We start from the raw sequence: 15,163 nt of genomic DNA, 5'->3' as shown, positions 1-15,163 counted from the left end.
GACCACTCGTCATCCAGGATTTTAAGATAGTATATATTGAACTGATGATACCTGCCGTAAAAAAGGCACAAAGTAGACAACCTCCATTTTTTCTCAAGCTATTGCAAATGAAAAATTACATATTATGTTATGATCTAGAATCATTACTCCTAGAAGTTATTTTCTCTTAGAAAATTCATGATAGACAAAGATAAAATAGATTCATACTAATTTAAGGAAGGTTTTTTTTTATCTTCATGACATAGATAAATATGACAGTAAAGAAAAATGAGATACTTCTAGATCAAATTTCAAAGCAATATGTTCAATCCAGATTTATATAGATCACAGAAACTTCCCAATGCACAGTATAAAAGGAATCATCTGATATCCACCTTTCATGAATGCAGTTTTTTTTTTTAGTGATAGTCATGATGAATAAAACTTCTAGATGTTTTATAGAATGTTTTATACTTTCTATATGTGTGGTTCAGAGTCTAAGACTCATTAGTTAAGAACCAAAAAGCTAAGTAGAGTACTGGGGAAGTAGCTAGAAAGTGCTGTCATGATTCCCAAGACTAATATAAAGAACAAAAATCTGTAAGGAGATGTTTGGGCGTTAAAGATGATTTGCCCACGACTACCATCTATCTCTAATGGTAAATAGTGCATGGGGAAACTCATTCTCCCTCCTGGCCTATATCTTTTTCTCCATTTTTCTTTCATATCAATTCTACATACACAATACAGTTCCATTGTATATTTAAGACTTTTTTTTTAGTAACATGAATGACATAGTGCATATTCTATAAAATTCATCTCGCATAAAAATAAACTTGAAAGGGGTGGTTTTCTGCTGAAAGCTTCATTTCTTCAGCTGTTTCCTCAGGCTCATTGGCTACCATTATCTGTTCTTTTGTTTAACTTTAGGTCATATATTTCATTTCTCTGAATACCTAGTAAGATTTTATTCTGTGCTGGACATTGTCATTTATACGTTAGAAAGATGCTGGATTTTATATGCTTTTTAAGATTGTTAATTTTTGTCCGATAATGCAGTTAAAATACTGGTATTGCCTTGATGTAGAGTTGGCTTTATACTTTGTAAGTGCATATATGTTAACGTCCAAGATCATATCTAAGTTCTTCTCACTTGACTGAGCTAAACCTCCAAAACTCTGTCCCCACCTTGACCTCCCAGAATCTTATCTAGGTTTTGATGTAGATATAGTTCAGGTAGGCCTAAAGTAGATTTTATATTAGAGCAGGCCTCAGCAGATATTTTCTAGAATTGATCACATAACAAATACTTCACTCTTTGCAATCTATATGGTCTCCATTGCAGGTACTCAATTCTACCATGGTAGCACAACAGTTCACAATACATAAATAAATAAAGGTGGCTGTGTTCCAATAAAATTTTATTTACAAAAACAGGCAGTGGGCCAGATTTGGCCTTTGGGTTTTAATTTGCCAACCACTGCTCTCGTGCATGGCTGTTCCTTTGTTGCCTATGGTGTGTAAATAAGGCTTATGAATGTGTCTAGAATGCTAACATCCTTCTGCAAGGCTCAATCTCTGATGTGGGTTTTGTTCTGCTCATATAACAGTTATTTGTGATTAGCCTTGTGTAATATATCACCCTGTGTATGTGCAGCCCATTTCTCAGCCAAGGATTTTCAGGAACACCCCCACAAACTGATTTTTGGAAGTGCTGCCCTTGCTTGCCTCCCTCTGTCTCTGCTCCTTTTCCCAGTATACTGTAGGCATTTAATCATCCCCAAACTCTGATCTCTGCCTCCACAGCTCGGTGCAACTACAGTGATCTGCTTGGGCCACAGCCCTTGCAGCTAGGTCAGGAAATTGCCCTGAGGCAAAAAGTCTGGTATAGTGACAGTTCTCACGCAGTGAGTTTTCCATATTTCCTGGTTCACAACCTGACATAGTTAGCTTATAGTTGTTTATGAACAAGGACTAGACCAAGACCAGTTACTGTAAGCAGAAGATTGGGATCTTTTATTTTTAAATAACAAAATATAAATATCTAACAAGAATTTAATTAATGAAAAATCAATCTTATTTACTCACGTTAATGAAAATGCAAAGTTCATTTGATTTCATGTGTGGTTTGGTTGAGAAGTTTTCATTCACCAGATCCTATAATACATTTATTTGCTATTTTCTATGCTCTAGGGCTATTAGAGCATAAATGAGGCTATTAGAGCATAAATGAGGCTATTAGAACTTAGATGTAAACATCCTTATACAATATTACCAAGAAAAATTAAAAAAAATATATATGCTGTTTATTCACTCTGATAAAGAAGAGAGACTCCTTTCATTCCAGAAGTCACCAGCATATATCTTCTTGTCTTTGACATGCTGTTAATTAGATGCTCAGGCTGTCATAACAAAAGACTGCCATAACATAAGCCACAGACTGGGTGGCTTAAACAACAGAAATTTATTTTCTCACCATTCTGAGGGCAAGAAATGTGAGACTAAGGTGCTGGCAGACTTGTTTTCTTGTGAGGGGTCTCCCTGGCTTGCAGAGAGTGCCGTCTCACTGTGTCTTCACATGGCCTTTACTCCAGATGAGCATGGAGAGAGATAGGTCTCTGGTGTCTCTTCTTATCAGGACATCAGTCATATGGGATTAGAGTCACCCCTTTATGACCTCATCTCACCTTTTTTACCTCTCTAAAGGGCTTGTCTCCAAATCCAACCACGTGGTGGGAGGAGATAGAGTTTCAACATATGAATTTTAAGGAAATAAAATTCAGTCCAGAACAACTAGAAACATAACTGATTTATTTCAGAGTATTTTCAGGGACTTGAACTGGAACTCAGCAACTAGATGTGTTGGTCCAGTAAAGAATTTAGTGTGTATTAATCCAGAACAAACCATTTTCTGAAGCTTAACCACATATAATACAAAACTTTTAACCTGAGTTCTAAATAGATTTCACAAGGTTTTTTTTTTTTTTTTTTTTTTTTAATTCTTTGCAATGAATTAAAGATGCTTAAACTAAAAGGGACATTATAGAATTTACTTAAAAAGATTTGCTTTTTTTCATTTTACAGGCCCAACAACTTACTGATCTGGAACGAAAATTAGCTGTGGCCAAAATTGAGCTGGAGAAAGCAGCTCTTGACCGGGTAAGTTTACATCCATGAATCGTTACAACTTCAGTTTTAGCAGCAAAACTAGGGTATACTTATTGCTTCACTTGATTTATTTTTTTTTTTAATTTTTTTTTTTAACGTTTATTTATTTTTGAGACAGAGAGAGACAGAGCATGAATGGGGGAGGGTCACAGAGAGAGGGAGACACAGAATCTGAAACAGGCTCCAGGCTCTGAGCTGTCAGCACAGAACCCGACGCGGGGCTCGAACTCACGGACCGCGAGATCATGACCTGAGCCGAAGTCGGACGCTTAACCAACCGAGCCACCCAGGCGCCCCTTCACTTGATTTATTAATGCAGTTCCAGATGCCATGCTTGGAAGATGGTTATAGAATTCATGAGTACTTGATATTCTCCTGGGAACCCAATTCTTTCCTTGTTTTTGCTGCTACAGTAAACTGACTCAAGGTTCAGCCTTGTGAGTTCATGGCTTCATTTTCCACCTTACTGGTACATTTGTTCTATAATACTACGAATAAACATGCTTGAAAGCACCAACAAAGATGCCATGTATTAACTCTGGTTGAATGAGTTATGAAACAAATGGAAGTAGTCATTGACACTTTATTTTGGAAATTTTAAATCAGAGTTCTGGAGGTAGAGTCATGAATCAGGAAGGTAGCTGTCCTAAACAAATCTGTCCTAACCAAGATAATGAAAGTGTGGGTGACTGTCCATCTTTAGGACAGCTTTTCTTAAACATAATTCATTGCCATGACAGTTGCATTTTTAAAGTTCACAAAGTCGTGCTGCCATCACCACTAATTCCAAAAGATTTTCTTCACCTCTTTTTACCCTACCTATTTCATTTTGGTTTTATTAATCTTTCATTGTGTTACGATTATGTGTTGCCAGGATAAACCACAACTCCAATATGAGGCCTACCTGTGCTTTTCAGTACTCTTCATATGAGAGATACATGGAGACTAGGCCATTGGCATATGGAGAGGGAAACGTAGAGGAATAAATTGATTATATAATTCAGAATTATGGTATCTGGCAACATTTCTTAATGCCTCTCTTTTTTTCACTTTTAAATCAAGTTTATAAAATTATAGTAAGTAAATATGCCTTTATTCTATAATTCATTCAGAACAAAAGAATAGAGTTATTTTAAAATAATCTCTTTGTTTCCTCACACCCATTTATCAAATACCCAATGCAATTTTCTGTAATACTTAGGTCATATATCTAGCACATGTTAATATAGGAAACTCTGAATCTGAGAAATCAATCATAGCATTTTAGACTTAAGGAGACAAACACCACATTATTCTCCATCAAAATCTTGGAAAGTAACAGGGCTATCCAGGAGTAATCTGCATTTTACTAGGCCTTCAACACATCCCCCTGAGATCAATTCTTGATTGGATTGGAATTATCAGCCATAATTCTGTCTAACATTGGAAAGGTAGACCCTTTCTTGTGGAAGATATCATCTGGGGAATTTTTGGTTCATTTATACACAGTATTTGACATGTAATGAAAGCATTCTAGACATGTGGAGAGGGAATACAATCTGATCAGTATACAAAAAGAAAACAAGGAAAGCATAACTGGAACTGATTCAGAGACTGAAATGAGAAAACAGAAATTTTACAAAGATGATGTGTGTGTGTCACAATAGTGGAAAGTAATCAAAACAGAAAAAAAAGATAAAATATTTCACTAAACTCAGAATCTATAAAAATCAGGTAGATATTCTAGAATTACAACAATATAATGCACATAATTAAGACTTTAATGCTGTTCAGTAGAAAATTGGATGATTGGACATAATAGAACTGAAGACAAGTAAAATGTAAGGACAGTTAATGTCCAATACCTTTACTAATATAGAGAAGGTACAGATAAGTGGGAAGTAAATAGAAAGAGAATAAGAAATTTATATCAATTCAAAAAAAAAAAAATAAAGTATTTATAACTGTTGTCCCAGAAAGAATGACAAACAGAAGCAATATTTGTAGGGATAATGACTTAAAAATTTTCCACATGGAAAATTATAGATCAGTCCAAGAGACAGATGTCACAATCCTAAATCAATATGTAAACAGCAATATTCCTTTAAATTGTGTATAAATTTTTAAAAGTACACTTAAGACCCATGCACTTTTTTCATTATCTTCTATATTTCACTGCAATTTATTAACAAAAGGTACTTAACTTTAGAAAATTTTAAATGTGAATAAAAACAATGAGATGTCATCTCAACACCATCAAATTGGTAAAAATTAAAAAGCCTGATGATACCAAATTCTGATAGACTAGTGGTGGGAGTATAATTATTAAATCAGTATAAATGTATGTATCCTAGAATTTGCACTATCCCTATGTGCTTGGAAACATGCATAAAGACATTGAATACAATAATGTTTGTATTAATAGCAAATTGAAATAATTTAAATGTTTACTGTTAGAATTAGCATATACATTTTATATATTTTCCATACTTACATTTTCAAATAGTAATCAAAATTTAATATTAATGAATAAATATAAAGACATTTATATCAATATTGATACATCTGTAACTTATACTGTTGAGTAAAAATATTCAGAATTATATATATAGTATTCAACAATTGTTCAAATACACAAATCACATTTTGTTTTGATTATGTATCAGATAAATAGCTGAAGTAGAAAAATACATATCAAATTCAAGGACCCAATTGCCTTGAGGAAAGATGGAGTAAAATAACACTAAGAATGCTTTAAAATACTTCTACTAATAATTGTATAAATTCTCTAGTAATTGTATAGACACAGATAAATAGTCTTTAATTCATGTACACATATGTATATTGTACATATTATATACATGCATCATGTTGTATATGCACTGTATATATACGTTAGATACATATAATACATGCCATGCGTGTGTGTATATTACCAATATGTATATGCATGTTTCATATGTATTTTATAAAATTATAATAAATACCATATGTGACAAATATATATAATAAACATGATGCTTTTTAACATTTAATTCAGATTGATATTTACCTGATATTTGTTATATTGTTCTCTATATACCCCTATATTTTTCAAAATAAGTTACATTAAAAAATAAAGAAAGCGTGCTATCTCCTGTCAAGAGCTTTCCATTTTGGAGATCACAGCATAGCAACCATTTTATTTTAAAAAATAAACACGTAAGATGATCATAGACTTGCTTTGAAATAATACACTGTATACATTTAGCAGTTTTCTAAGGAAAAGAGGTTGCCTTCAACTATGGGTGTTTTGATACAGGATAGAGTAGATGGAATATTTCAGGCAGATTCATTATGGAGTTCTTAAGGTATCTCCCTTCTATGCAGTAGCTGTGAAGAACCAGGCTAAAATTCTACTTCCCAGGTACTTGGGTCTCACGTAGGCATTACCATATATGGCCAAAAACAATTACATAGCTAACATAGCTAACTTTTCAAACAGGATATCCAGAAGGTATTATACTAACAAATTAGTAAGGGCATTTTGTGAATTCTAATGATATTGCTTCTTAAGGTTTAGATCTTTGACAATGAGGCTTTTGAATGAACAACTAGATATTTTAACAACTCCATTCCTTTGTGACTGTCTTATTTTGTGTTTTTCCGAGTATTTAAAATAATATTTAGTAGTTTTGAGGAAACCTGCATGCTATTTTGTAAGTGAGGTCAAGTATAATTCATGTTACCAAGATTCCAGCTTTATGAGATTTTTTTAATTTATGAAAAAAGAAGTTTATACTAATTTATGTTAATGTATGTTGACTATATCCAACTCATGCTATAGAATACTACTTTTTAAAAAGGGAAAAAGTCTTTACAGAGTTGAGAGAATCAGAAAATCAGAATACATATGATCCTAAAATTCAACTAGACCATTAAAAAAAAAATTTTTTTTTAATCCTTTCTCTGGACATCCCTGCCACAATCTCTATAACATGCTTTACATCCTGGGAAGACACTGGATTCCTATGACCCTGAGCCAGTCCAGCCTCCTCTAAGTTTTTAACAACTCTATTAGAATGTTCTCCCTTACGTTAAATCTTTTCCCTGGTTTGACTTCAAATAATCCACTTAGTCAGGTTTGAAATGGCTACATAGGTTTGACATGCCAGTCCTGTGACTACCATGCAGTAGGATGTATGGGAAACCGAAAACATGTATGAATCATGGTCTGGGATTCCACACCTCTCACATTTCATTGGGCACTAAAAATTAGGAAATAATTGTTTGCAGAGCTAGGAGGTCTCCGAAGCACAGTGAATGAATATTTTAAGTACTTGGGGGTTGTATAAACTGGTATGGTCACATAAGACTTCATGGGCAAATTATAATTTGGCCTTAGTCACAGAACCCCAGGTTAACGTAGTTTTTGTGGTTTTTTTCCCCACCTTTGTCTTACCCATTCTATGCTTTTCTCCACCCCATCTCTATCCATTCCCCACTTAGGTGTGCCTAGCTCACACCGTGCCACAGTCTGGATTCAGCAAGAGAGGCTTGATATTGCAGTATTTATATAAAGATCTCCAGAATCAGTCTACCTGTGTTCAAATCATAAGTCTTCCACTGAATGACCATGTTCAAATTCCTCAAACTCCTTATGCTTCACTGCAAAATGGAATAATAATAAAACTTACTTTGTAAGGGTAGTGACAAAACTATATGCATCCAACAAAAAAAAAAGTACTGAGAACTTTTGGCATATGGAAAACCCTCAGTGAGCATAGTAATTATTAATATGAGTGAGTGAGATCATAGACACTGCCTCTCTGTGGTGACAGGTTTTTCTCTGTAACCTTCAGGATCTTGTCACTGTTTTTGCTACAGTAAACTAGAAATGCATTTTGTATTACTGGAGGTCGGTTTCAACAAATCTCTTGTACCATATGTATGAGGCTCATAAACTGCAGTCATAAAGGCCGGTGGAAATGCTAGCTCACTTCAAAATGGATAAAAAGTACAGTTTAATGAAATTGCTCTCCACCTCTCTCCATCATCTTTATATGAGACTTTTTTTTTTACTCTCTTCAGTTGCCTAGTGCTCAAGAATGTTATATCTGGGCTTCAAATAACCTTAAATACCTCATAAATATTATGAAAACACCTTCACACTCTAACGTGGTTCTCACGACATGTTTAATAAAAGAAGTTTCAGTTTACTATCCCAATATACACAATAATAATCTCAAGATCTAAGAATCAACCTTGGTTTTGCAAACAATTATTTATTTGGCAATATCTTATGAATTATAGTTAGCCTCAGCTACTGGCCTGTAAAAAATAAAAGCTTTATGATATGGAAATCTATCTCTCAAACTTTCCTATTAAAAAAAGTTTCCCTTGGGGCGCCTGGGTGGCTCAGTCGGTTAAGCGTCCGACTTCGGCTCAGGTCATGATCTCACGGTTCGTGGGTTCGAGCCCCGCGTCGGGCTCTGTGCTGACAGCTCAGAGCCTGGAGCCTGTTTCGGATTCTGTGTCTCCTTCTCTCTGTGACCCTCCCCCGTTCATACTCTGTCTCTCTCTGTCTCAAAAATAAATAAACGTTAAAAAAAAAAAAATTAAAAAAAAAAAAATAAAAAAAAATAAAAAAAGTTTCCCTTGCATTGGACCCTCACAAAATTTTGCCCAGGAAAGCATACTCTATTACATTCATAGCAAAGATGACGCACGTTAGGCAATCTTCAGAGATTCCCAGGACTAAGTAGGAAAAGAAGAACAAGTCGTCTTGTCATATGTGTCTGACGCATAGCAGGAGTATAATAGGTCGTTATTGAGTAACTAGATAAATGAAGATACAATGTCGTAAATTAATGAACAAGCTATTTATCTCTCCACCTAGAGCAGAGAATCAAAACTGTCAAAATGGCCTTACAGGATTCATAGAGTTGATTTCATGGCAGAAATAAAAGTTAAGGCGAGAACATTTGGATTCACAGCCCTTCGTAGTCTTTGCAAAGCCAGCAGTCTATATTGCACCCAGATATCTCTGAGGACCTCACACCTTAATGTAAATGAATTAAGAGAGGCATGAATAATGTCTTGTGAATTTCTGTCTATTAGGAAGTGAGAAATTAGAGGCACAGTTGTCCTTGCAAGGTATATCTTGTTCCCAGGAAAAAAAGCGCATTTTTCTGAGAAGAGTCCTCCTATAGACACACACGAAATTGCCTTCTAAATCTCCCACCATGTTAAGATCATCTGTGTACACAATAATTTCTTATCAGCTTCACATACTATATAGCACAAGCACCAGTACTTTAATGTCCAAAATAATACTTTCTTTATACAATATACAGAATAAAATGAGAAATATTTCATATTTTCTCATGTAAAACAGCACCAGCCTATATCCACTGGAGGGTTTGCCTTATTTATTAAATGAGCAAACATTTGTTGAGTTAGAAACTGGGATGCTTTACTGGCCATCAATGAAATTAAATTATAATGGATATAGATAAAACACTAACCATATAAACAATAAGGTAGTCTGCAATGACAACAAGGTTCCATAGGACTTAATGTAAGAAATGTGTCAGAGACTTTAAGGAAGGGGTATTCCTTGAAAGTCAGAGACTTTAAGGAAGGGGTATTCAGGGACTGTGTTTCCAAGAAGATAAGATGTGAACTGAGAGAGAAATTTTAAAGGAAGTTTTCTCATAGATATTTGGAAAAGTGGTTGTGTAGGCACTAGAAACAGCAAGTGTAAAGGCTCTAGGATACAAATTCGTTTGGAATCTTTGATGGGCTATAAATAAAAGGCGTTGTGACAATCAGGTTTTTCTTAAAAAGTTTGCCTTTTACTATCATGTGGCAAAACAAACTGGGAAGAGGGGTTGGTGCAATGAGAAGAAAAGCAGGGCGAAAACAAGACTGACCTTAGGAGGGAATAGGTTGTAAGATCCTGGGCAAAATATACTTTATACAGTTTACATCGTATTTCATTAGGTGACATACTGTTAAGGTGAACTTCAAAATGAACAGTAGCCTTCAATTTCAAAACAGACTGCATCCAGTAGTATAAATGAAAATATAATGATGTTGTGGTATAGAATCATTTTCTGAGTCCTGCTCATGGAACTGGGTCAAGCAAAACCCTGCGTAGTATCCTTAACAGTCTCTCTTATGTCAGAGAAACTAGGAAGATGTTTTTGTGGCAGACAGCTGAGCAAATGAGGACAGGGTGGCTCACAGCCAACTGGGGTGTCTGGCAGGAAAAATCTACAGTGTAATCAAGGAGCAGAGACAGAATCTAAGGTAGCAGGTCAAGTTCTTATGGTTCAAAAAAGAAATAAAATCAGGAGGTGAGAGGTTAGGAATCGGTTGAAACAGAAGAGCAAAGATAGTCCTACTACCGTGGCCATGAAAGGTGGTGAACTGGAGGTTGTGTCATTGTGATGTTGATTCTGTCATGTCAGGAGACCTATGCAAACAGATCAGATTATCGCACCAAGTTCGGATCATTAAAAATATAACATATATGTACCTCTCCCCCCCTGTATTGTTCTAGTGGAAATTTTATCTTGCCTGAACAGCACTTGCTGGAAATTGATGTTCTAAGCTATTAACTTGATGCAGTTTATTATATAATTTCAGCATCCAAGTTCAGCCATTACTCAGAAATTTGTTTGCTATGGTGAAGTATACCTTAGGCCTGTTATAGATCCAACTTTTATATACATAGTGTATTTAGAGGGTCCAAGGTATGAATGCAGTGAATAAAATAACCATCATTCCTTCCTGCATGATCTGAGGTGATTGAAAGTCTACATTTCAGAGGCACATTAACCTTGAGTCTGGGCCCAAACCTGCTGACTCTGTCATATTAGCTCTATTTCCATTGTCTTGCTATAATATGTGAGACAGAAAACATATTTAAATTATTAAGTACTACCTGGAATATTTCACTTCTGACACAACACACAATGCCATCATTTCTAGTCCGTATTGAGGGAAAAAAAGAGTCAGCCGAGATTATAACAAAGCACCAGTAGGGAGAGAAATTTGAACGATTATTTCATTTTTTTTTTCATTGAGATAGCTTGTCACTCTCCTTCCTTGACATAGAGAAACAACACTTTCACTTAAGTGTTTAAGTCATTTATTCAAAACACTTTCTGGCGAGCCCCTTCTAATGTGTCAAGGATCATGTTAAGTGCTAAATACACAGTTTTGAACAAAATAGTCAATTTATACGTGTGTGTGTGTGTGTATATATATATATATATATATATATATATATACACATGCATAAAAATTAAAAATTAGAGATAAATTATATGAAGAAGACAAATACATGATAGAATAGAAAGGAGAAAGGAAAGAAAGTAATGGGGTGGAAGAAGGACAGGAAGTTAGGGACTCAGGCAAGCAGACAAAAGGGACCATTTTGAGGAAAAAGGTCATCATTCAACTTAGCCATGTCCTGTCCACTTAACAACACTCCTCCATCCTAGTTCTTATCAGATTTTTATGCTGTCTTAGATAACTTGTCAGGGAAATATTAATGAGAAGAAAATACACATTGGTTCTGTTTTTTATATATTTCCAAGTTGCTGCTCTTCTTGCTGCTTTGTTTTGTTTTTAATCTCTTGCTATCGCGAAATAGATGTCTTAACTGATGTTCTAGCAAGACATTGTTTCTCGTCTTCAAAAAAAATCTTGTCATGTACCACAGAAGAGTAGGAAGCTCAGAGGGAGACCTTGGGAAGGATCTACGCCATAGAACAGGAAAGAGGAGCAGACGCTACATGGAGGTGTATTCCTGGCATAGTGTATAAAAGACAGTAGATTTTTGAGGAGTATGCTACCTTACCGGGAAGACAACAGACTTCGCCATTCCACTGATCCGTGCATACACTGCATGTGCCGTCTCCACATGTGCCAGCTTGTCCAGGGATCTTGACCCCAGTAACTCATCTCTTCATCTCTCTTGCCCCAAACACCACATCTCATGTGTTGGGACGGATGGTTATGTAACATATTCCTATTTGGGCCTACATCCATACCCAAAATTATCCCTGAGTTACCATAAGAGTCCTAAAAGTTGTAGGTCTCTATTTTGGCTCCGGGTGGGGGGTCGGGGGGGGGGGGGGTGTCTCTCTGTGATTTGTACTCAGCTTTATATTATTATTATTTTTTTACTCTATCAACTTTTAAAAATATTTTTAGCAGTGGAATCTGGTGGTAAGATGGGAGTTACAGATAGTTGTCTACATTAGTTCAGTCTGCCTTGTGATATAAAGCAGAAAAAAAAAAGTCTGAAAACCTTGAGCTTTCATTTCTTTAATTAAAATAGTAATAATGATACCAGTTTCACAGTTGTTAGAAAACATAAACTTATTTCTCGCATGTGAAAGAGTATGAAATACTGTGATATCCTATGCAAATATAAGAAAGTGTAAATTTTATAATTTACAATCACATCAGAGTAACAAGGCCCACTTAACAAGGCCCATAGGAAGTAAGAGTTTTATTAGAAGCAAAATTTGTTTTCTCCAATATGTGGAGAAATTGAGTGGTGCTGCAGGCTAATCCGAGAAACACAGGGGCCTACATTGCCCCTGTGAATAATTTGTAGTAAAAGAGATTAATATTAATAGAAAGAAGGCAGGTTTCTAAGGACATTTTCTACTTGAAGATGACCCTAGCATACATTGCCTTGTCAGCAAACTATCATTATTGAAATCATATCCATTCAAGTAACATGTCTCTCAATTTCAGTGTTCAAAATATATCATGAGACACAGCTCCTAAAAACAGACTGTGTGTGCATTAAACAGCACGTCATAGCGGAATTTAGAAGTTAAGCAATTACATTTGAAAATTGGTAGGCATTTGCGTGGGGAATGAGTGTAGGCTAGGAGGACAGGGAGAATCAAATCAAATAAAGTCAAGGACCACCAGAACCACATGTTAACAGTTGTCATCTCTCTCGTTTTTTCCATAGGACTCACAGCTGAAAGCAATGAAAGAGACCGTCCATCTCTGCCTGTCAACTGTGTTCCGTAATCAACCGCCTCCCCCTTTGAGTCTAGCCAGGACAAATCCAACTCAGATGTCAGTTCCCCCTGGGACAATTGACAGTATGATTCCTGATGCAAGGACAAAAATCAAGGTACACTTTAGTCATGCTCTGAAAGTATAATCAAATAATACACTGTCTTTATATTTTATTCTATGTGATCAGCAGAGTGGATCCAAGTAAGGTATCAAATTTACTGAAAGATTAGGAAGTAAGTAGAAGTTAGTAACCCTTTGTAATGTCTTTGTGGTCACTTGGAGAACATTGGAACACATCATTTTTTTCTAGAGAGTCAGTTGTTCTTTAGGCAAGATTACATAACTGTAAAATAATCGTCATTATTATTCTAAAATCTAAAATGATTTTAAAATAATATTTTAAGAGCATTTTATTTATAATAACTATAACCACTTAGCATTATAATTTAATACATTTCTCATTATATAATTTAATTTTATGTTACTTAATATCTTAATGATGATAATTATTTTATAATTTGAAATATCCTTTTTTAAAGGTCTATTTATTTATTTTGAGAGAGTACATGAGCAGGGGAGGGACAGAGAGAGAGGGAGAGGGAGAATCCCAAACAGACTCCCAACATGAGACTCAATCCCACAAACCATGAGATCACCTGAACTGAAATCAAGAGTCAGACGCTTGGGGTGCCTGGCTGGCTAAGTCGGCTGAGCGTCTGACTTTGACTCAGGTCGTCTCAAAATCTGTGAGTTTGAGCCCCACGTCGGACTCTGAGAGTTCAGAGCCTAGAGCCTGCCTCAGATTCATTGTCTCCCTCTCTCTCTGCCCCTCCCCTGATCACTGTCTCTCTCAAAAAATTAAATAAGCATTAAAAAAAATTAAAAATAAAGTTGGACGCTTAACTGACTGAGCCACCAGGCACCCAAAGAAAACATCTTATATCACATACCAGTATACACCAGAAGCTTAATATGGAAAATACTTTCTCTTGGGCATAACCATTATCATTCCAAAAGTAGATAGTTTTTAAAAAAATTAAGTCCATAGTTTTCAACGCTTCCTACACGTGAGACTCACTTGAGATACTTGTAAGAAAATCCTCACCCTTGGTACTCGCCCCAAACCCATTAAATTATTTCTGGTTGAGCTCTACTCATCAGTAGCTTCTAAAAGCTCCCCAGGAGATTTTGCGAACAATTGAGTTAAGCAGAGCTTCCTCCAACTCTGCACCACCACACTCCCTTAGACAGGGCAGAGGGGCATTTGTTGCTTTTTGTTTCAGTTGTCAGAACCTCCTATTTACAGGCTCCCATTTAAATAAATCCTGACAATCTGAAAGAGTTATTACAGAAAGTTTAGTTTCAGGCAGTATATTTGAGAGTGCTGGTTCTTTTATCACTTGCCTTAGGACACTTACTCTTACAATGAGTATTCTAGGGGCAGCTGGTGGCCAGTTGGGTAAGCGTCCGACTCTCGGTTTTGGCTCAGGTCATGATCTCACCCTTACTGACCAGGCTCAGTTACTGAGATGGGATGAGGCTCTGTCCGCGCAGAGCCTGCTTGGGATTCTCTCTCTCCCTGTCTCTCTCTCTGCTCCTCCCCTGCCCGTGCACATGTGCACATGCTCTCTCTTTCTCTCTCTCAAAATAAATAAATAAACATTAAAAGCCCAGACACACCCAAGAACCACTGATGCAATGACACAGTGATGTAGTACATTTGGAGCTTTTTTTTTTACTGCTTATTCTGATTCCCTACATTTGGATTAAAAGAGGTGTGCACAGATGGCAGATTAGAGAAATATTATTTTCTGAATCAAAAACAAGAAAAAAATCTAATGTTTTTAGCTGTTATCAATGTGTGGACTGCACAGATTTAGTCTGTATAATCTCATGTTTCTCTGTCAAAAATCATTTAAAGTATGTATTTCCATTTAATCTTATTCTAGTTTTATTGTATACCTAAGGGTCTCTAAAATGTTTAGGCCAATATTTTTCC

The 15,163-nt window shown here is 35.7% G+C and overlaps 1 protein-coding gene across 4 annotated transcripts in view; it reads left to right on the top strand.

Annotated features, from left to right (window-relative positions):
* The window catches only part of LUZP2 (leucine zipper protein 2), a 488,810-nt gene that overhangs the window by 400,934 nt on the left and 72,713 nt on the right, over window positions 1–15,163 (top strand). For all 4 annotated transcript variants that reach the window (XM_060606229.3, XM_060606227.2, XM_060606228.2 and 1 more), the window contains exons 8-9: window positions 3,064–3,138; window positions 13,112–13,279. In XM_060606229.3, coding sequence (XP_060462212.1) covers window positions 3,064–3,138; window positions 13,112–13,279 — 243 coding nt within the window. The remainder of the gene's footprint in view (window positions 1–3,063; window positions 3,139–13,111; window positions 13,280–15,163) is intronic.

Source organism: Panthera onca, chromosome D1 (assembly GCF_046562875.1).
Source record: "Panthera onca isolate mPanOnc1 chromosome D1, mPanOnc1 haplotype 2, whole genome shotgun sequence".
Taxonomy (NCBI): domain Eukaryota; kingdom Metazoa; phylum Chordata; class Mammalia; order Carnivora; family Felidae; genus Panthera; species Panthera onca.
This window is presented reverse-complemented; position numbering and strand designations above follow the sequence as displayed.